Source organism: Nerophis ophidion, linkage group LG12 (assembly GCF_033978795.1).
Source record: "Nerophis ophidion isolate RoL-2023_Sa linkage group LG12, RoL_Noph_v1.0, whole genome shotgun sequence".
Lineage (NCBI taxonomy): Eukaryota > Metazoa > Chordata > Actinopteri > Syngnathiformes > Syngnathidae > Nerophis > Nerophis ophidion.
The window spans coordinates 36,142,612-36,166,404 of record NC_084622.1 but is presented as its reverse complement, the minus strand read 5'-3'; the positions used below and the strand labels follow the sequence as shown (position 1 = coordinate 36,166,404).

The window sequence follows — 23,793 nt, the reverse complement described above, 5'->3', positions numbered from 1 at the left end:
CATTTTTGTACCTTTTATTGTTAACAAAATACCAACATAATTACTACATGGCTATTGCTCAGCGTGAACGTGAGGGGCTGGAAGACAACGCAAACAGCAACACACAGTGGCTTGGACTTGTCCGATGTATCATTGACGGTGTTGCACAATCAGATGAAAAAACAAAGTTAAATAAAACAATCTAAATGATCGAATGCTACAATATAGGCAGCCGCAACTCGCTCTGTACAACATTAAAAAAGAAACACACACACACACACACACAGGATGTGCAGCAACAGTGAAGTTTCCTACTGACCGCAGGCAGCAGCACCCGGAAATCAACCCTGCGGGCCAAAGTCAGCACACATACATGTGTTCATACAATCCCTCTTCTTTCCTCACTTAAAGAAACTAAATCATTCTAAGCAGTACAACAACTTCAACAAACGTCTTAAAAATACTAAAAAAACAACCAAAAAGGATTGGTTGGATCACATATCCTAACCTTTCAAAAAGTGAATATTGACTTTTTGGAGCCTTGAGTGACCATATTTGGACCTGAGGGTGGACGACGACACACATGTTGCTATTTTTGACAGTAAATATCGGTAACACGCAATACTTCTATGGTGTTGTGTTCTATACAATCACACATCTAATCCACTTTAAGGCACACCTGTATCGGCCTACAAGCTACCACCACGTTTTGTGTCAACATGAACGGAAACATCACATGTGCTTGAATCTTTTCTTCATGCGTGTCGAAGCACACACTTTGCTTTGTTCAGCGACTGCTGCAAGTGGAAGCATAGAAAAGGTGGTGGAGCGGCGCCACTTTGATGACCACATAGTTTGCTGCCATGGCAACAGACGGGAAGATGGAACTAATGTCACAAAAACACCAGCAGAACCCTTAAAAGAAAAAACCACAACCTGTGAGAAGGAGCTCTACTTTGTCTTTAAGCGGTAAGACCATGGCCACACCAACATGAACACATATTTGGGGATCAAACTATCTCCATCCACACAAGTGCAGTTTCAAAAAAAAAAAAACGCACAACTGTGATGTCATCTCTTTTGGATGCTTCTACAACAGGGGTCGGCAACCTTCACCACTCAAAGAGCCATTTTGACCCATTTCACAAAATAAAGAAGACGATAGGAGCCGCACCCATTCTCGCGAATATCTGCTGGTGGTCACCCAGATAACAATAATGAGGGCGTGCTATGAAGCCATTGCCTTTGACGCCTTCTACAACATGTACAGCTTGCCAGTTCAGTATCATGTTGGATGTGGCTTTTGCAGATACACGTACGAGATTGCAAGGCATACTGGGTGATAGAGTTGTGATATAAACAACTTTAACACTCTTACTGATATGCGCCACACTGTGAACCCACACCAAACAAGAATGACAAACACATTTCGGGAAAACATCCTTACATCCATCCATCCATCCATCTTCTTCCGCTTATCTGAGGTCGGGTCGCGGGGGCAACAGCCTAAGCAGGGAAACCCAGACTTCCCTTTCCCCAGCCACTTCGTCTAGCTCTTCCCGGGGGATCCCGAGGCGTTCCCAGGCCAGCCGGGAGACATAGTCTTCCCAACGTGTCCTGGGTCTTCCCCGTGGCCTCCTACCGGTTGGACGTGCCCTAAACACCTCCCTAGGGAGGTGTTCGGGTGGCATCCTGACCAGATGCCCGAACCACCTCATCTGGCTCCTCTCGATGTGAAGGAGCAGCGGCTTTACTTTGAGTTCCTCCCGGATGGCAGAGCTTCTCACCCTATCTCTAAGGGAGAGCCCCGCCACACGGCGGAGGAAACTCATTTCGGCCGCTTGTACCCGTGATCTTATCCTTTCGGTCATGACCCAAAGCTCATGACCATAGGTGAGGATGGGAACGTAGATCGACCGGTAAATTGAGAGCTTTGCCTTCCGGCTCAGCTCCTTCTTCACCACAACGGATCGGTACAACGTCCGCATTACTGAAGACGCCGCACCGATCCGCCTGTCGATCTCACGATCCACTCTTCCCTCACTCGTGAACAAGACTAGGGAGGTGTATAGAGCACGTCCAACCGGTAGGAGACCACGGGGAAGACCCAGGAAATGTTGGGAAGACTCTCTCCCTGCTGGCCTGGGGATCCCCCGGGAAGAGCTAAACGAAGCTGGACGAAGTGGCTGGGGAGAGGAAGATCTGGGCTTCCCTGCTTAGGCTGCTGCCCCCGCGACCCGACCTCGGATAAGCGGAAGCAGATGGATGGATGGGTTTAATTTTTGCCTTTAGAATTGAAAGTTCATTCTATTTTCGTGTTTGTTTTTAATTTAAGATAACAAAGTTATCCAATTACATTACAATGGCAAACAATTCTACAGTAATGACAAATAATTGTGTATATCCTTTTAAATGGTTACTTGCATTTTTACTATATATTATGATTACATTGTAGTAAAGCCGCTGCTTTACTTTGAGTTCCTCCTGGATGGCAGAGCTTCTCCCCCTATCTCTAAGGGAGAGATAGTTCCTTACAGTAACACATTATAAACGCAACATAACATTTACCCAGAATCCTGTGCATCCATGACTCTTCCAGACTATATTATACACCCCCGCTAGCACCAAACCCCGTCATGGATGCACGGGATTCTGGGTAATTGTTATGTTGTTATATTACATTGTTATATTGTTATGTTGCGTTGTTCGGGATGTTCTCCCGAAATGTGTTTGTCGTTCTTGTTTGGTTTGGGTTCACAGTGTGGCGCATATTAGTAAGATGAAGTGAAGTGAATTATATTTATATAGCGCTTTTCTCAAGTGACTCAAAGCGCTTTACATAGTGACACCCAATATCTAAGTTACATTTAAACCAGTGTGGTTGGCACTGGGGGCAGGTGGGTAAAGTGTCTTACCCAAGGACACAACGGCAGTGACTAGATTGGCGGAAGCGGGAATCGAATCTGCAACCCTCAAGTTGCTGACACGGTCACTCTACCAACCGAGCTATGTTAAAGTTGTTTATATAACAACCTTCAGTGTAACCTGTATCACCCAGTGTGCCTTGCAATCTCGTACGTGTGACGATAGAAGCAGCGAAATGCATGCTTCCGGTCGGCACGCGGCTAGTATAGCATAGCATAGCATAGCATAGCATGGCGTAAAGGCGGGCGCGATGGCATGTTGTAGAGGACGTTAAAAGTAAATCCATCACGGCACGCCCTCAATATTGTAGTCCGAGTGAAAATCGGAGAATGTTGACCCCGAGTGATGTCCGGGAGAGGCACCGAAATCCGGAATCCCTCCGTAAAAATCAGGGGGTCGGCGATTATGCAGCTGAGTCACATCAGAGTGGCCAAGGAGCCGCGGGTTGCCGACCCCTGCTCTACACTTTGTCCAGCGTTTGGAAAACCAAAAGTATGCATGTGGTGTGGAGAAGAGGCCTAAACACAGATAAGTGTGTGTTTATTAAGTATCCGTGTTGGTGTGGACATGACCTTAGTCGGTGGCGACAAAACGAGGTTATTACGAGGGAAAGAACACCTAGAGGAGCTAAAAACTAAAATTGTCCAATTGCTGGCCGGGAAGAAGGACGAGGAAAAGGAAGTTTGATCACTGGAGGGAAGAAGCGGCACCAAAGGTCTCCTGGGAGGCATACACCATGTAGAGGAAGCCATCTTGGTCCCGCTCTCGCTCGTAAACCTCCAATATGGCGGACGACACGGACACCATGCTGTGGCCGTTGACCAGCAGGAAGAACGCCTGGTTGGAATTGAGCTGGAGGCGCCTCCTGGTGGTCAGGATTGGACATGGTGAGAGACAGACCGCGTGACTTGTGTGTGAGCGTGGACCAGAGGAGCTTACCTGATGATCTTGATCAGTTCGCTCATGTTGACGTGATCTGGCACTAAGAACTTGGTCTTGTCCAGGATAGGAAGTTGTTTCTCTCCTTTATAGCGTTCAATGATCACCTGCGGGACACAAGACGTGCACAACGATGACATCAACCATTTAACACTCAAGTCCAGGGATTCTTATAACTGTGGTAGTGGTACGCACGCTCGTTTTAGTGGTAGAGGTCTGTAAACATGTACGCTACATGGAGTATCATTGTTAATGATCATATGTAATGCTACACTGGCCAAAAATATTAAATGTACCTGTTAAATAAATTGTTTGTAATTAATAATTAGGTCTACTACGCTACTGTGTTGTAATTTTGGTCATGAAGGTGGTGCATGGAGTGCCAATAGTGTTTCCTGAGGTGGCATTTGGTGAGAAAAGCTTGAGAACCACTGCTCTATTCTACAGTGTCAAATCTTATTTTGTGGGAAATCTGCCCCTGATTCACCCTACATGGTAAACGTGTGAATACTTGAAAAGTACAACAATAACACAACACTTGTGTTGTTCCGATACCAGTATTTTGGTACCGGTACCAAAATTATTTAGATACTTTTCGGTACTCTCTAAATAAAGGGGACCACAAAATGTTTTATTATTCGCTTTATTTGAACAACATTTTTTAGGGTACAATAAACATATATTTTTTATTGCAAGTTTGTCCCTAAATAAAATAGTGAACATACAAGACAACTTGTCTTTTAGTAGTAAGTAAACAAACAAAGGCTCCTAATTTAGCTGCTGACATATGCAATAACATATTGTGTCATTTTCCATTCTATTATTTTGTCAAAATTATTAAGTGGTAGAAAATGAATTATTAATCTACTTATTCATTTACTGTTAATATCTGCTTACTTTCTCTTTTAACATGTTCTATCTACACTTCTGTTAAAATGTAGTAATCACTTATTCTTCTGTTGTTTGATACTTTATATTAGTTTTGGATGATAGCACAAATTTTAAGCATCAATACAGGATCATACATTGGTCATATGCAAAGTCCTCATGTGTCCAGAGACATATTTCCTGAGTGGTACTTTTCAGAGGCGGTATAGTACCGAATATGATTCATTAGTATCGCGGTACTATACTAATACCGGTATACCGTACAACCCTACACAGCACACGTGTACGACGTGATGAGACTAAATTGTAACTTATAAACCATAGCCTGCGTCTTTCATTGTCATTGATTAGCACATTTCATCCTTTAAAATGTGTGTAATAACTGCTAATAAAGCATATTACAGCAGGGGGGGGTTCAAACTTTTCCACTAAAAATCAAAAGATGCAGGGAACATTTTGATAATAGATTTTTTTCCCAGAAAAAAAAAAACAGCCTGCATGTCATCTTATTAGTATCAACGTTTTAAGTTTTTATTTTTACATTAAATCGGTTTGCGTTTTTACTCCACTTTCTATGTTTTTCTAAGTAATAGTAAGGCTGGGCAATATGGCTGAAAACTGTATCACGTTATACCGATAAGTGTTGTATAATGGTTGTTATAGATAATTATTGATCTTTTTTATAACCTATAGAAATTACGGACAAGGAGAAAATATATTAAGGTTGCCGCTACACTAAGCCGGATAACCCCTTAAATGAATAATTATTTAGCCTAAGCCCCGTTTCAGCCACACTAAACCAGCGTTTAAGGTTACCCTCCTCGGATAATTTTTTTTACACAGGTAAGTGCGCTGTGTATTTCTTGAATCTCCGGCGCTTCACTTTGTATGGATTTATTGATCGTTTACAAACTGAGGTTGGAGAGGAAGTGACGCCAGAAAGACCGTGCCAACACAGGAAGTGACGTCATAAAGAACACGCCAAAGCCAGCTTTATAATAAAGCGGTTTCATAACTCGGAGCTAACCACTGGAAATATGGAGGCGAGTCATCCAGACATGCCCGTGTTTCTCCTTCCATCTGTAAAGACGCTTGCGGAAATCACACATGAATACCTTAAGAATACGTGATTGCAGCTATTTCGGATACAACACATCTCAGACGGCAAGATAACTTTACAATGTCCAGGTCAGCTGTAATTCTACTTACTGAAAAACTTTGTCCATTTGTCGAAGGAAAGACAACGAGAATGTGAGCTCCCAGGGATGTGATAAAATATGCTTTGTATTACCTGGCAGTCGAGAGAAGACTACGGAAAACATCGAATGCATTTGGACTGGCAAAGCAGACTGTATCAGTCATTGTCCGCCATGTATGTCGCGGACTCCAGGTCCAGGTCCAGAGTATATCAAGTCACCAAGCACGATTGATTGTTGTAAAATGTTATTTGTCACATAGTGTACCTATCACGTGTCCAATAAAGATTTGATTAATTTATGATGGCTCAGGTGTGATTCACTACAATTGGGCCCCACAGCACACTGGATTCCAGTTCAATGAAATACAACACCACTGGATATTGTTCAGATAAGTTAAATATAAGAACTTGCACACAAAGCAACACTGGAGGTGACCATGACTTGCGTATTGGGTCGCGTTGCCCCGGCTGACGGAGGGGGGAGGGGGTCTTAGACGATCATTGTGTATAAATGGGTAAATGGGTTGTACTTGTATAGCGCTTTTCTACCTTCAAGGTACTCAAAGCGCTTTGACACTACTTCCACATTTACCCATTCACATTCACACGCTGATGGAGGGAGCTGCCATGCAAGGCGCCAACCGGCACCCATCAGGAGCAAGGGTGAAGTGTCTTGCTCAGGACAAAACGGATGTGACGAGGTTGGTTCTAGGTGGGATTTGAACCAGTGACCCTCGGGTTGCGCACGGCCACTCTCCCACTGCGCCACGCCGTCCCTATGTGTGTAGACAAGGAAAAGGTGAGGTGGGATTTACCCTGGATAACCTTCGCCGGCTTAGTGTAAACTGGGGCCTAACACGACCAAGGTTATAAAAGGTATAACCCACCTATAACCTTATCCCTGTCCACACACACACACACACACACACACACACAATGCCATCGTTTAAGCTTTGGTTTAAGACCCCTCTCCCCACCGTCAGCGTGTGCAAGGCGACCTAGTATGCATGCGCATATATTACGTCATAGTCACCTCTGACCTGGAAGTGTATTCTTTTTTCTTTTTTTTTTTAACTTTTTTTTATTTTTTATTAAATCAACACAAAAACACACAAAATACACTTTCCATCAGTGCATCAACCCCCCAAAGAAAACCCCTCCCTCCCCCGTTCACACCCAGCCACACCCACTCACACAAAAAAGGGTTGTTTCTTTCTGCTACCAAAATGCTGGTTCCCACAACATATATAACACAGTCTGCAAGGGACATAGTCCCTGAAACACACATGATTGTGTGTGTCGCCGGTCCACTAACCCTATCATTAATTACTATTTTTTATGTAATTGTTTTATATGATTTTACTTTCTTTTTTATCCCCAAAAAAATGTCACTGTTTTCCTTTTTTTTTACCTCATTTTATTTTATTAAAAAAAATAAAAAAATAAATAACCTTATCTTCATCAGACCAGGTTGTTAATGGAATTAGACTTGTCTAAAAGGTTTTTAAAACCAGGTCCAATCCAGACAATGTCAAAGTGGGCTCAGCAACACACACCCTCATCCATGTACAACAACAAAAATTAGGGAAACAACAGATTGCATATAAGTTATAAACAAAATTACATTTTCATAAAAAGCATTTGTGTATAGTCCATATTATGTCCAAGTGTATTCTTACCCGGCATATATATATCGATACTGTTAGGTTGTAGTGAATCACACCTGAGCCATCATAAATGAATCAAATCTTTGATGGACTTGTGAAAGTAAACAATGTGATAAAGAACATTTTACAACAATCAAACTAGGGATCTAGATATCTGGTCAGGACACTGCTCACACTTTTGCCTTCACCTTCATTGTCCATTCTTGCAATCCTGCCTGTGCTTGGACAAGACTCGATCAATCGGGGTCTGGGCGTGCCAAGCCAGGCACATCTTCAATAAATTTCAAGTTGATTGCGATGTAAAAAAGAAATGTACTTGGATTAGAGCGTGCAAACCTTTTAATACATCTGAACTTTTATACTTGCGTCCAATGATTTCTGGATTTGAACTTAAATCTATTTTTAGTAGGAAAGCCACGGAACTGTTACATAAGGCCCTAGGCCCTTAATGTGGTCTGGTGTATGTCGATGTTTCCTGCACTTTCAAACGAAGGGCTTTTGTTTGTTGTATCAAACAGTATAAGGGGGTGATCAAGGGTGATGGGTCAAATGCAGAGAATAATTTCGCCACATCTAGTGTGTGTGTGACAATCATTGGTACTTTAACTTTAATAGGTTTGTCTTGGTCATAGTTCTCCTACACACACTGATGCTTCTACTGATAATATATACTTTGGTAAAAGCAACAAACTAGACAAGTACTCAACTGGAATTGCTGTACAAATACAAATACACTACTGCATTTTACACCTTGTGCTGCTCTTGCTCACTCATGTTGGTCATGTGACTGCATGCACAGTGTGACAACATGTCCACTTTGCCTCCATGGGTTAATTGGTCACTGCTGGAAAGGACGCAGGAATACTCACGGGTATCTTGTTAGGGTGCTGCTCCCGGATCAGCCGGACATCTTCTACTCTCTGATCTATAAGGATACAAACAAGCAGATGTTTAACTTGTGCAGCTCAAAAATCAAATAAGCAGACAAAGAAATGCGTAGTGTAGTGCTGGATATAGTCCAGTTGTTTCCAACTGGCCTTATCCTCGGACCAACATTTACCTGTGGAGCCTTTCACACCAAGTCTGGGATAGACTCTAGCTCACACGTAATAAAAAAAATAAACAGTATAGACCTTTGATGGAGGGATGTCTTTTCGGACTAGCTGTCCACGACACACCCAGATGGGTCTTCAACCCACTTTTGAGTCCCGACCCACTAGGTGAAATTGATCTAAACCAGTGGTTCTCAACCTTTTTTCAGTGATGTACCCCCTGTGAAAATTTTTTTAATTCAAGTACCCCCTAATCAGAGCAAAGCATTTTTGGTTGAAAAAAGAGATAAAGAAGTAAAATACAGCACTATGTCATCAGTTTCTGATTTATTAAATTGTATAAGACTGCAAACTATTGCACATTTGTAGTGGTCTTTCTTGAACCATTTGGAAAAAAAGATGTAAAAATAACTAAAAACTTGTTGAAAAATAAACAAGTGATTCAATTATAAATACAGATTTCTACACATAGAAGTAATCATCAACTTAAAGTGCCCTCTTTGGGGATTGTAATAGAAAACAAGTGATTCAATTATAAATAAAGATTTCTACACATAGAAGTAATCATCAACTTAAAGTGCCCTCTTTGGGGATTGTAATAGAGATCCATCTGGATTCATCAACTTAATTCTAAACATTTCTTCTCAAAAAAATAAATCTTTAACATCAATATTTATGGAGCATGTCCACAAAAAAATCTAGCTGTCAACACTGAATATTGCATTGTTGCATTTCTTTTCACAGTTTATGAACTTACATTCATATTTTGTTTAAGTATTATTCAATAAATATATTTATAAAGGATTTTTGAATTGTTGCTATCTTTAGAATATTTCTAAAAAAAATCTGACGTACCCCTTGGCATACCTTCAAGTACCCCCATTTGAGAACCACTGATCTAGACGACATGTACGGATAATACAATTATTATGTGGCACTGTTTGCAACTTTCCATCAGTAATATAAGCAGTCCTGCAGCGTGTTTAATGAGGAAAGCTGGGAAGCCAGTTAACATCTAATGTCCTCAAGTAAGGACACATGGTTGGTCTTTTCTTTTATCAAGTCATTTCCAAAAGGTAAACATGATAGTCGATAAGCTACTGCGAGCTAGCAATTACACAACAGTTAAGCACAGAAGTTAGACACAAGTCCTTAATTGAACAATATTGCAGTCTACAACATCACATTTGTCAATATAAACAAGTATCGAATGATTAGAATTGCATACGACTAACAAACTAGGTTCCCAAGGTAGAACATATTAGAAAGAATCCAGTCACAGACGTGTCCACATCATTAAACTACATCACTGATTGAAATATTGTGACCACTTGGGTTCACCTAAAACAAATGACCACTCCACCACATTTATTTTAAAGACAGCCACATAAGTCCACACCAGGCAGCTACTAGGGCTGCACGATTTTGAGAAAGAACTTAATTGCAATTTTTCTTTCCTAAATTGCAATGTGTGATTATTTATTTAAAAAATATTTGGCTTTATGCAGACAGACTAAACTGAAGACAATCTTAACATTCTATACAATGTAATCATAATATATAGTAAAAATGCAAGTAACCATTTAAAAGGATGTACACAATTATTCGTCATTACTGTAGAATTGTTTGCCATTGTAATGTAATTGGATAACTTTGTTATCTTAAATTAAAAACAAACACGAAAATAGAATGAACGTTCAATTCTAAAGGCAAAAATTAAACCCATCCATCCATCTTCTTCCGCTTATCTGAGGTCGGGTCGCGGGGGCAGCAGCCTAAGCAGGGAAGCCCAGATCTTCCTCTCCCCAGCCACTTCGTTCAGCTCTTCCCGGGGGATCCCCAGGCCAGCAGGGAGAGAGTCTTCCCAACATTTCCTGGGTCTTCCCCGTGGTCTCCTACCAGTTGGACGTGCTCTATACACCTCCCTAGGGAGGCGTTCAGGTGGCATCCTGATCAGATGCCAGAACCACCTCACCTGGCTTCTCTCGATGTGGAGGAGCAGCGGCTTTACTTTGAGCTCCTCCCGGATGGCAGAGCTTCTCACCCTATCTCTAAGGGAGAGCCCCACCACCCAGCGGAGGAAACTCATTACGGCCGCTTGTACCCGTGATCTTGTCTTTTCGGTCATGACCCAAAGCTCATGACCATAGGTGAGGATGGGAACGTAGATCGACCGGTAAATTGAGAGCTTTGCCTTTCGGCTCAGCTCCTTCTTCACAACAACGGATCGGTACAGCGTCCGCATTACTGAAGACGCCGCACTGATCCGCCTGTCGACCTCACGATCCACTCTTCCCTCATTCGTGAACAACACTCCTAGGTACTTGAACTCCTCCACTTGGGGCAGGGTCTCCTCCCCAACCCGGAGATGGCGAGATCCATGGACTCGGACTTGGAGGTGCTGATTCTCATCCCCATCGCTTCACACTCTCCTGCGAACCGATCCAGTGAGAGCTGAAGATCCTGGCCAGATAAAGCCATCAGGACCACATCATCTGCAAAAAGCAGAGACTTAATCCTGCAGCCACCAAATCGGATCCCCTCAACGCCCTAACTGCACCTAGAAACTCTGTCCATAAAAGTTATGAACAGAGTCGGTGACAAAGGCCAGCTTTGGCGGAGTCCAACCCTCACTGGAAATGTGTCCGACTTACTGCCGGCAATGCGGACCAAGCTCTGACACTGATCGTACAGGGAACGGATCGCCACAATCAGACAGTCCGATACCCCATACTCTCTGAGCACTCCCCACAGGACTTCCCGAGGGACACGGTTGAAGGCCTACTCCAAGTTTACAAAACACATGTAGACTGGTTGGGCAAACTCCCATGCACCCTCAAGGACCCTGTCGAGAGTATAGAGCTGGTCCACAGTTCCACGACCAGGACGAAAACCACACTGTTCTTCATGAATCCGAGGGTCGACTATCCGGCGTAGCCTCCTCTCCAGTACACCTGAATAAACCTTACCGGGAAGGCTGAGGAGTGTGATCCCACGATAGTTGGAACACACCCTGCGGTCCCCCTTTTTAAAGAGAGGGACCACCATCCCGGTCTGCCAATCCAGAGGTACCGCCCCCGATGTCCACGCGATGGTGCAGAGTCTTGTCAACCAAAACAGCCCCACAGCATCCAGAGCCTTAAGGAACTCCGGGCGGATCTCATCCACCCCTGGGGCCTTGCCACCGAGGAGCTTTTAAACTACCTCAGCAACCTCAGCCCAAGAAATGGGAGAGCCCACCACAGATTCCCCAGGCACTGCTTCTTCATAGGAAGACGTGTTGGTGGGATTGAGGAGGTCTTCGAAGTATTCCTTCCACCGATCCACAACATCCGCAGTCGAGGTCAGCAGAACACCATCCGCACCATACACAGTGTTGACAGTGCACTGCTTCCCCTTCCTGAGGCGGCGGATGGTGGTCCATAATCACTTCAAAGCCGTCCGGAAGTCGTTTTCCATGGCTTCTCCGAACTCTTCCCATGTCCGAGTTTTTGTCTCCGTGACCGCTGAAGCCGCACACAGCTTGTCCTGTCGGTACCTGTCCGCTGCTTCCGGAGTCTAATGAGCCAAAAGAACCCGATAGGACTCCTTCAGCTTGACGGCATCCCTCACCGCTAGTGTCCACCAACGGGTTCTAGGATTACAGCCACGACAGGCACCAACTACCTTGCGACCACAGCTCGTCAGCCGCTTCGACAAAAATTAAACCTTAAATATAAAACATCTTAAAGCGCATTTTATTTTCCAGTTGGAAAAACTTGGACGGATTGTCTTTTTTTTTTTATTTCAATTCTGTGTTCATGGCATTCTCGCGCATTAGTCTGTGTCGATGGGCTCATAATGCCCATTTGATTTCAAGCTCAAATATTTCCACAACATAACATTTGGCTTTGTAATTATTTTTATTCCTCCTATTTTTTGTAACTTCGCGTCACTCTTAACTGGCGACTTGTCACGAGTAGGGAGGCTAATTCTATTGTTAAATAAATGTGCTCACGTTCTAAGAGCGATGCACAGAGTGAGATCTCTTTCTCCCTGTTTGAAGCGAGAGACAAAGAAACAAAAGGCTCACCATTCTGATTGGTCAACATGGCTGTCACTCAGTATGTGTCTATGCACTAAATTAGTCCGATTTCTCAAATAGATCTAAATAAGACTTCTTCAACCCGTGGAAACATCTTAATCTGATTGTGTTCTGTTTTTAAAAAATCGGACTAACAAACCTGGATTATGTGTTTGGAAACCAGATCTCTCGAGTTAGAGTGTATGAAATGACCCTTCATGTCGCGGATGCGCCCGTCTCAACGCGCGGGATATAACCCGGAAGCAAATACCATTCAATCAAAACATAGCAGCGATTGTAATGAAGAGGCTGTATATTTGCTTCACAAATTAAAAGAACAGAACATTTCGAAGTGCATCGATGGTACAAAAAAAGAAGCTGAGATTTATTAAAGATAGCCAAGGAAGGGTTAATTCGGACTCCCGAAACAAATACGAATGAGATGAAAGATAATGAAGCAGGTATATCAAAAGGCGAATAATAAAGTGTACACAAACCTCTTCATGCTGCATTTGTGCACTCCAAACTGATTAACTTTCCACAAAACTGGCAAGATGGAACCAACACACATAAGTTAACTTCATGATCTGTTGTTCAACAAGGATCCAAAACATGGAGTAATAATGCACCTTTCTTATGACACAAAGTCTAGCTTGTCAAAGTTGTGATCGTCGCAAAGCCCATTTTGATGCATATTTTTTGTCAATGTAGAGCAGACCTGGAAAAATTAAGGCCCGGGGCCACATGCGGCCCGTTGAGCTTTTCAATCTGGCCCGCCGGACATTCCCAAATAAAATGTTGGTCTTTAAGATGGAAAGTGTAGCTGCAAATATGATGTGCAGTGAAGTTTTCAAATGACCGTAAGTCTTGAACTATACAAAGTATTTCAATGGTTGGAATTTGCGCTTATAGATGATATACCATTTACTTTGGTAATATAATTAGTTACTATGGTTATCAAATTAGTTCCTATGGTAATCAACCTCACAGCACCTCAGACGAGGCACCAAGCAGTTCTGGCGGGAAGCATTTCCACAGACGCGGAAGGAGATTTTCACAACAAAGTTCTAAAGCTTAGTGATGTATAATAGAATAGAAAGTACTTTATTGATCCCTGGGGAAATTCAGCAAATATCAGATATATCATATTTTAGGTGGGTTTATTGTATACCCTTCGCGTTCATATTTCACTGTTTTTTTGCATTTTTGTTGCGTCTTACGTGATTGTAAAATATGTCAATCGAAAAGGTGTGTCACATTGAAAAAATTCCATTCTGTTTTTTAAGGCGGTATGTCATAACGTTTTAAGCATTCAATCAGACAGACATTATTGTGAGGTTTTGTATTAGTGTTCCTAAAAATAGATATACCAGCCCCCAGACATATTTTTTTCTCTAAATGTGGGCCCTGAGTCAAAATAATTACCCAGGCCTGATGTAAAGTGAAAATGTATTCAAATGTACAGTAAGTCCTCTTAAAGTGTGGCAGCAAGGCAGTGTTGTTGAGCTTTGGAAATGACAACGCACAACCGTGACGTCATCAGGAAAGTACAAGTCTCTGTTTGTGCCGTGTACATGCAGACTCTGAGCGGAGAGTTTTTGAACTGTACTCTTGGCCAGCGTTTGCAAAAGTCTGGGTTTTTAAGGACAAACATTTATGTTTGCGTGTGGACAAGAGGCCTAAACACAAAGATAAGTATGCGTTTATTAAGCATCCGTGTTCGTGTGGACATGACCTAAAGGCCTACTGAAAGCCACTACTAACGACCACGCAGTCTGATAGTTTTTATATATCATTGATGAAATCTTAACATTGCAACACATGCCGATACGGCCGGTTTAGTTTACTAAATTGCAATTTTAAATTTCCCGCGATGTATCCTGTTGAAAACGTCGCGGAATGATGACGCTTATGTTGACCCGTGCTTGTGGTTGGAACGGACATTTCAGCCCAGCACTACTCACGGCTAAAATATGTCTCTTTTCATCGCTTAATTACACAGTATTTTGGACATTGTGTTGCTGAATATTTTGCAATTTGTTCAAATAATAATGGAGACTATAGAGAACAATGCTGGTGGTGGAAAGCAGTGGACACAGAGCGGTCAAGCAAACATGTTTCTCTACCACACGTCAACCAATTGTGATATTAAGTCAACTCTTACCAGAGACTTCAGCGGACTATGCGACCTCCTCCTGCAGCTGTCAAAAGGGCAGCTGTGATCTTGGCTCCTCCATTGGCTTCTCTCATAGACACTGGCGTTCACCGCAGCCCTCCGACTTTTAGGTATGACTTTAAAATCTCACTAAAACACTATTAACACATTAAGCAGATAAGGGATATTCCTGAATTATCCTAGTAAAATGTGTCTAATTACATCTGAATCGCTCCCACTGCCGCTGCCTGGAGCAGTCGCCTTTTCTTTTTTTTAGTGCTTCACTCTAACTTTCCTCATCCAGGAATCTTTCATCGTCGCTCATATTAAATGAGGAAATCGTCGCTTTCTCGGTCCTAATTGCTCCTGCTGCTGGTGGCTATGGTTATAAACAATGTGAGGGTGTGAGGAGCCCTACAACCCGTGACGTCACGCACACATCGTCTGCTACTTCCGGTACAGGCAAGGGTTTTTTATTAGCGACCAAAAGTTCCGAACATTATCCTCGATATTCTCTACTAAATCCTTTCAGCAAAAATATGGCTATATCGCGAAATGATCAAGTATGACACATAGAATGGACATGCTATCCCCGTTTAAAGAAGAAAATCTCATTTCAGTAGGCCTTAAGAGTGGGTTTAACTCTATCTCAATAGGTCCTAAAATAAACAACATCTCAGGCTTTCTGCAAATGTAACCCAGTACATCAACAACACCATTGTTTGGTAGTCTGATAACAAATTCACAATCACCTGAAGATCAACTTGACATAGTGAACTGGGTTAAGTTCACTAACTCTTAAACATCATGTTTACATTCATGCCATGTGATTTACAGGCATTCACTATTTGTGACAAACTTTTTTTAAATCTAATATTTGTGTTTATCTTTCTGTTGAGATGTGGGATAATGTCCTTTGATAACAACTTAAATAGGTTAAGTTCACTGTGGAAGAACAGGGAAGCTCTCAGTGGGTGATGTTTGTCTCTCATGACATTACTTCGCAGCCAACAGAGTCATCACGTTTCAGTGGCTAGGAACAGACAGACAAAAGGGAAGCGAAGAGTTGATCATTACTCAGTATAACAGTGTGCAGCTTTTTAAGCATCACACAATACTTTTCTTTTTGAGGAAGTTAAGATTTTGTGTTTTGTTGTTAGTTTTCAATGCTGCTATTTAACAGTTTTCTTTAAAACATAAACAACGTTCATTGTTTTCTTTTAGCACTTAACCTTTCCTTTCTTTTACATAAACAACATTTTTAGTCATTTTAAGTTTTGCAACAGCTGAATAAGCAGCATAGTTACATTATAAATGCATACTAATGAATGAATTAGTCATTGTTGTTCGTAAGCACATGCCTAAAATAACTTAAAGGCCTACTGAAACCCACTACTACCCACCACGCAGTCTGATAGTTTATATATCAATGATGAAATATTAACATTGCAACACATGCCAATACGGCCTTTTTAGTTTACTGAATTGCAATTTTAAATTTCCTGGGAGTTTTGTCCTGGAAACGTCGTGTAATGATGACGTGTACGCAAGACGTCACGGGTTTTTAGGAAGTATGAGCGCTGCGCACACACACAGCTAAATGTCGTCTGCTTAAACGGCATAATTACACAGTATTTTGGAGATCTGTGTTGCTGAATCTTTTGCAATTTGTTCAATTAATATTGGAGAAGTCACAGTAGAAAGATGGAGATGGGAAGCTTTAGCCTTTGGCCACACAAACACACGGTGATTATTTGTTTAAAATTCCTGGAGGTGAAATGTTACTATGGATCAGAGAGCGGTCAAGCCAACATGAATCCAGACGGAATGTCAACCAGCAGGTTTCCGTGAGAAAATTGTGGTTAAAAAGTCGCTCCTTACCGGAGAAAAGCTGAGCTTGTGTCGTCCATGCAGCTGCCGTCGACTCGCCTGAGACACTGGCCTCAAGACACCCATGGACACACCCTTCCGACTATCAGGTACTATTTAACTCACTAAAACACTAGCAACACAATAGAAAAATATGGGATTTCCCAGAATTATCCTATTATATGTGTCTTAAAAACATCAGAATCCGTCCCAATCGCGTTTTTTTTTCTAGTCTGTCGCTATCAATATCCTCAAACACGAATCTTTCATCCTCGCTCAAATTAATGGGGAAATTGTCGTTTTCTCGGTCCGAATAGCACTTTTTGTTGGAGGCTCCCATTATAAACAATGTGAACATGTGAGGAGCCATCAACATGTGACGTCATCGTCTGCGACTTCCAGTAGAGGCGGGGCTTTTGTCTTTGCACCGAAAGTTGCAAACTTTATCGTGGATGTTCTCTACTAAATCCTTTCAGCAAAAATATGGCAATATCTTGAAATGATCAAGTATGACACACAGAATGGACCTGCTATCCCCGTTGAAATAAGAAAATCTCATTTCAGTAGGCCTTTAAGCTGCATGTAAAAGTCGATGGAACAATTTGAGCGATTAATTATGTGTACGCTTAATTATCTGATTAGTTAACTCATCTTCAACATAATCTTCGACTAACTATCAAAATAATTTGTCAGTTGCTGCCCTGACCACCATATATTTATTTTTAACTGCTGCACTGTTGGTTAGCAAGTATGCCACAGAGTCAGGAGTTTTGGTTTGAAATCTCCGTCATGTGCATATCCTGCACACGTACGTATGCCATGTGAATGACTGAGGAACAGTGTCGCGTGTACCCTGCCTCTTGCACAAATTCAGCTGGGATAGTCTACAGCCTACTTGTGACCGTAATGAGAATTTCCTTAATTGCCAAGTATCCAAAATGATAGTTATTTCATACTCTCACCCTGCTCTTCACTTTGCTTGTTATATATTCATTGAGTTGCCTGATTTATTACTAAGAAATATTTGGAACCAATTTATTTTTCGTCATTAATTTTTTGTGACAAAACCCTCCATCCATCCATTTCTACCGCTTGTCCCTTTTGGAGTCGTGGGGGCCTATGAAAATAATCTTTATTTCCAAGTTGTAGTTGTCATTCTTTTTTTTTTTAACTAATTTCAAAAAATAAAACAAAGTACCTCTGTTGGTTGCAGCAAAGTAATTCACAGTTACTTTAATCAATCAACTACTCCAGTGGTTCGAAAACTTTTTTCACCAAGTACCACCTCAAACAAAACTTAGCTATCCAAATATTACCATAATAACCAAGATTAGGATACAGTAGAGTAGTAGGCCTACATTTTCATTAAAAAAAAAAGCATAGGTGCTATTTAACAAGTACATTTACTATTTTGGTCACTATGACATTCCATTTAATTTGAACAGTGACATGTGTTTGAATATAGGAATATAAAACACTGCACTTTAATCAACTGATTACTTGCCGTCCCACTAGATAGAGCCTCTGTAACAAGTACTACAGTCTGAGAGTCACTGAACTAATCAATAGCAAGCAATTGTTTGAAATTTTAACTGTTGATTGCCCCACCCCCAGCCCCCAACCCCCCCACACCTGGTATGCGTGTTTGTTTGATTGGGTGAAGCTTTTATGTTGTTTTAGACAATTTGAATTTGTTAATGATTTGTCGATGGATACGATATACCATGGAACATATTACTTAACATATTAAAGTTAAAGTATCACTTATAGTCACACACACACACACACACACACACACACACACACACACACACACACACACACACGCACACACGCACACACACACACACACTAGGTGTGGTGAAATGATCCTCCGCGTTTGACCCACCCCCTTGTTCCACCTCCTGGGAGGTGTAGGGAGCAGTGAGCAGCAGCGTAGGCCACGCTCAGGAATCATTTTGGTGATTTAGCCGCCAATTCCAACCGTCGATGCTGAGTGCCAAGCAGGGAGGTAATTGGTCCCATTTTTATAGTCTTTGGTATGACTCGGCCAGGGTTTGAACTCATGACCGACCGATATCGGAGTGGATACTTTAACCACAAGGCCAGTGAGCAGACACTATCCATTTCAGACACTAGATCATGTTGGAATTTGTTGTTGCAATGCAATCTCATCTCATGATGTGTTGCAATGCATTTACAGCCTTTTAAATAAAAAATGTCAATATTCTATACTGTACACATTCACTGGTTGATTTTACAGGGGGTTCTATAGATAATGAAAACTTAGGACGAGTTGGCATGTAGTTATGCAGATGGTAAGAGGATTTTTGAGCACTTACCACAATGATACCTCAACTTAAAGAGTGTTTTGAAATGAGAGCTGTCTCTCGACTAATTGCTATGCTTTAAATGATAATACATTTGAGTTAAAAGCATCCCAGCCATTAGTTGCCTTAGCAAATGTCACACTGAACCCTATAAGATCTGACTAAAACATCTTGTTGAGTCACTAGAATTAGTTTCTAGCTAAGGATCGACATCATAGGCGCCCGAGCACCCACGAGGGATTGATGGCAACTTTCAGTCTTTAAAATAATTTTTGAAACATCAATCTTGTAGTTAATTTTGTGGGGAGTTTGGTCCGTTTTACAAAACAATAAAGCCATAAATCATATGGGATATTAACTTCGCTGAATGTTTGTATCAGGGATCTAAGACACTCGGCCCGCAAGACGTTATTTTGCGGCCCCCACCTTAATATGAAAGTTTAACGTTAGTGCGACCTGAAAGTTTTATATGAATGGCGCTTGACAGCGCTGTGTTACTTGGCTCCTAAATGGCTCTTTCAACATTCTGGGTTGCCTACCTCTGCGTTAGTGGAAAAGCGGCAAATGAGTGAAAGCGACAGAGACATTGCCATGGAGATGAGGGTTTTCTTACGTGCCTGGCTGCAGTCACACCGCGACACCTGTGCGTCAGTAATAACAGTCTCCGATAATCTGGACCAATTCATACCGTTATTTTTTTCCCTATTGTTTAATTTGCATTGCCTCACACGATGAACACTACATATATTTCTATTATGACGCCGGATAACACTCCGGAAGCCGTCACTTTTTTGCGCTCGCTATCCCGGTACTATTATCCGCCGACCGCCGTGTTGCTGTCGGAAGGAAAAGCAGAACGACACACACTGCGGACATAACATTATTCTCATTGCGTCGGCTTACTACAAAAATATATTCCACAAACCCAAACAAGTCTTTTTCAAAGCCTGCAGTGAAGATAAGGGTTAGTGATGAGCAAAGACAATTCCAGAAATAGTTTCTTTGTTGAGCACAGGGGCACCCCAACGTGTCTTATTTGAACAGAGAAAGTTGTGGTGCACAAGGAATACAATTTGAAACGTCATTATACAATTAGACATGCTGAGGAGTATGCAACATGTTTTTTAAGAGCTCTTTTCTTGCGGCCCAGCCTCACCCAGACTCTGCGTCCAGTGGCCCCCAGGTAAATTAAGTTGGAGACCCCTTGTCTATATATATTTTTTTTAATACACACACACACACACACACAAACACACACACGCGCACACACACACACACACACACACACACACACACACACACACACACACACACACTCACACTCACACTCACACTCACACACACACACACACACACAGACAGAGCACCCACTGGCAGAAATTTAAATGGGCACCTATGATCGATATAACTTTGTTTTCTAACAATGGGAAAGAAGACGATGGCTGGATGCATGGATAAATTCATTCCAACCAGAGATGTTGTGCAAGTGTTTTAAATTAAGAGATCTGTCATAGAACCAAGTACGCTTGTAAATTGAGGTACTACTGAGGAGCTACCAGTGTTCTGTTAATATGAGCTGGGGATAGTGATAGCATTTTAATTGACAAGGTCCACCAGGTGGTACATGCTAGGTTGTCTATTACCATTGTTGGTATTTTGTCTATTACCATTGTCGGTACAATCATCATTCCTACAATATTGATACAAATTATGGTTACAGTGTAATAATTATTGTTAACACATTTGACTTGCTGTTGTACTCTGTCTCAAAGTGTTATGATGTGCTCATTGTTTACCTTACCATTATTGCCAAGTTGTCTTTGATCATTATTGTTAGGTTGTCTATTACCATTGTTGGTATTTTGTCTATTACCATTGTTGGTATTTTGTCTATTAACATTGTTGGTATATTCATTATTCCTACATTATTGATACAAATTATTGTTACAGTGTAATAATTATTATTACCTGTGGTAATGCCACTATGATACAACATTTGTATTATAATCCTTGAACAAAGTAACAGTGAAACTCATGTGAATAATCACTGAATGGAGAACTGCGGGTGGGATTAAATAAATGATCACCTTCCCACTCCCTTTCAGGCAAAACTGGACAATCCTCTATTACATACTATACATTACCTTTTGCACTATATCAATTAATATTATGTGTATTCAACTTTGTACTTTTTTTTTATTTATTATTATTTTTATGTCATTGCCTGAAATAAATAAATGAAAAAAGAAAAATATCAACAATACCTTCTTATTCTCATTTTGGTCATGATCAACGGATTAAAAGGCCACAAACTAACCATTCACTGACCTTGGAAAAATATTGTTATCTGCGATACTGACCCTGTATGAACTTTTTTTTTAGAATAGAATGGACTTTATTGTCATTATATTTGCATATAACGAGATTAAAGACTCCAACTTAAAGGCCTACTGAAACCCACGACTACCCACCACGCAGTCTGATAATTTATATATTAATGATGAAATATTAACATTGCAACACATGCCAATACGGCCTTTTTAGTTTACTAAATTGCAATTTTAAATTTCCCGGGAGTTTCGTCTTCGAAACGTCGTGTAATGATGACGTGTACGCAAGACGTCACAGGTTTTTAGGAAGTATGAGCGCTGCGCACACACACAGCTAAATGTTGTCTGCTTTAACGGCATAATTATACAGTTTTATGGACATCTGTGCTGCTGAATCTTTTGCAATTTGTTAAATTAATATTGGAAAAGTCACAGTAGAAAGTTGGAGTTGGGAAGCTTTAGCCTTTAGCCACACAAACACATGGTGATTCCTTGTTTAAAATTCCTGGAGGTGAAACTTTCCTATGGATCAGAGCGCGGTCAAGAGAACATGGATCCCGACCACATGTCAACAAGCAGGTTTCGGTGAGAAAATTGTGCTTAAAAAGTCAGTTATTACCGGAGAAAAGCTGAGCTTGTGCCGTCCATAGCTGCCGTCAACATTGGTGTCAAGACACCCGTGGAGACACACCTCCGACTATTAGGTAGTGTTAAACTCACTAATACACTAGCAACACAATAGAAAGATAAGGGATTTCCCAGAATTAACCTAGTAAATGTGTCTAAAAACATCGGAATCCATCCCAATGCAATCACTTTTTTTTTCTAGTCCGTCACTATCAATATCCTCAAACACGAATCTTTCATCCTCACTCAAATTAATGGGGAAATTGTCGATATCTCGGTCCGAATAGCACTTTTTGTTGGAGGCTCCCATTAAAAACAATGTGAATATGTGAGGAGCCATCAACATGTGACGTCATGGTCTGCGACTTCCGGTAGAAGCAGGGCTTTTCTTAGCACCAAAAGCTGCGAACTTTATCGTGGATGTTCTCTACTAAATCCTTTCAGCAAAAATATGGCAATATCACACAATGATCAAGTATGACACATAGAATGGACCTGCTATCCCCGTTCAAATAAGAAAAATCTCATTTCGGTAATGGGAACAAATATGGGGTGAAATAAATAACACAAGAAGGAAAAGGAAAACACTAACAGTTGAAATAAACAGACTACTATCCAATAAAAATATTAAGCAATCCTTTATGTTAAATGGATGAGAAAATGTAGCATCGCCCACTTCTAACCACCAACAGTTGAACAGACATGTTGGAACAAGTGGCCTCATGTTTCTGCAAGCACAGCTTCACGTGCTCAGCTTTGTGTAAAAGGCTGACCAATAACGTGACGTTCAACCGGAAGTCGATTTTCCTAGAATTATAATACAGTGAATGCAAGGCAAGTGGACATACAAACAATTCAGTCTTTCGAGAAGTGTTATGTTGACATGTTAATACCAAACAGAAATATGAAGCTGTTACTCTTATTTTTAGTCAGGCACTTCTTGCTCCTCCTCAAAATGTCCCATCCCCCAATCCTGCAGCTCCACTAAACCCAAATAAACACAGGAATTCAACAATAAGTCCTCAGTTTGATACTTGTATTTAAATCATACAAATGTCTGTAAATAGGTCGTACAGGTAAAAAAAAAAGTGACGAGACAACTAACTCTTTATCAGTCTTAAGTTATATCCTTGACGCAGTTTTAACGAGTCAACAAATGAACATAAACGCTCATTCCCTTCCAATAGGACGAAAAAGACAGAAAACAAACAAATACAATTAAAATGGTGTTTCTTAATAACCCCTACCGAATGTTCTCCTTTGTTTGAAGGACTTCTCTGAAGGCATACTGCGTCAAAGTCGTCGCCCAGTCGACAACGGAGGTAATGGCGGTGTGGGCAAAGAAAAAGGGCAGCAGTTGACGAGACGGTCGTGGACCAACGACGTCGAGCTGTGTTGTAATGGCGGCGAGGAGCCTTCACCTTACACGATGCGCTGTGATGTACTGCTTTCCTGCCTCAGTGTTTTTATCATGACGACCTCCTGGCAAGCAAAACAAACGTGTCAGCTGACCGATGACGTCACGCACCTCCCTCACTGTGATGTCCTGCATCTCTGGTTGAAGGATTACTCCACATGGAGCGAAAACATAACATAGAGTGTGAACGTCTAAATTAAAGTCAAAAGTACCAATGATTGTCACACGCACGCTAGGTGTGGTGAAATGTGTCCTCTGCATTTGACCCATCCCCTTGTTCACCCCATGGGAGCTGAGGGGAGCAGTGAGCAGCAGCGGTGGCCACGCTCTGGATTTTTTTTTTTGCGATTTAAC

The 23,793-nt window shown here is 41.5% G+C and overlaps 1 protein-coding gene across 1 annotated transcript; it reads right to left on the bottom strand.

Moving 5' to 3' along the window:
- Positions 1-23,547, bottom strand: map1lc3b (microtubule-associated protein 1 light chain 3 beta). The gene is made up of 4 exons (XM_061917469.1): positions 23,270-23,547; positions 8,466-8,521; positions 3,844-3,950; positions 1-3,769 (listed from the first exon to the last, which is right to left on the bottom strand). The coding sequence occupies exons 1-4, from the start codon at positions 23,307-23,309 to the stop codon at positions 3,592-3,594; spliced, it is 381 nt and encodes a 126-aa protein (XP_061773453.1). The 5' UTR covers positions 23,310-23,547; the 3' UTR covers positions 1-3,591.
- Between the last annotated feature and the right edge of the window lie 246 nt (positions 23,548-23,793).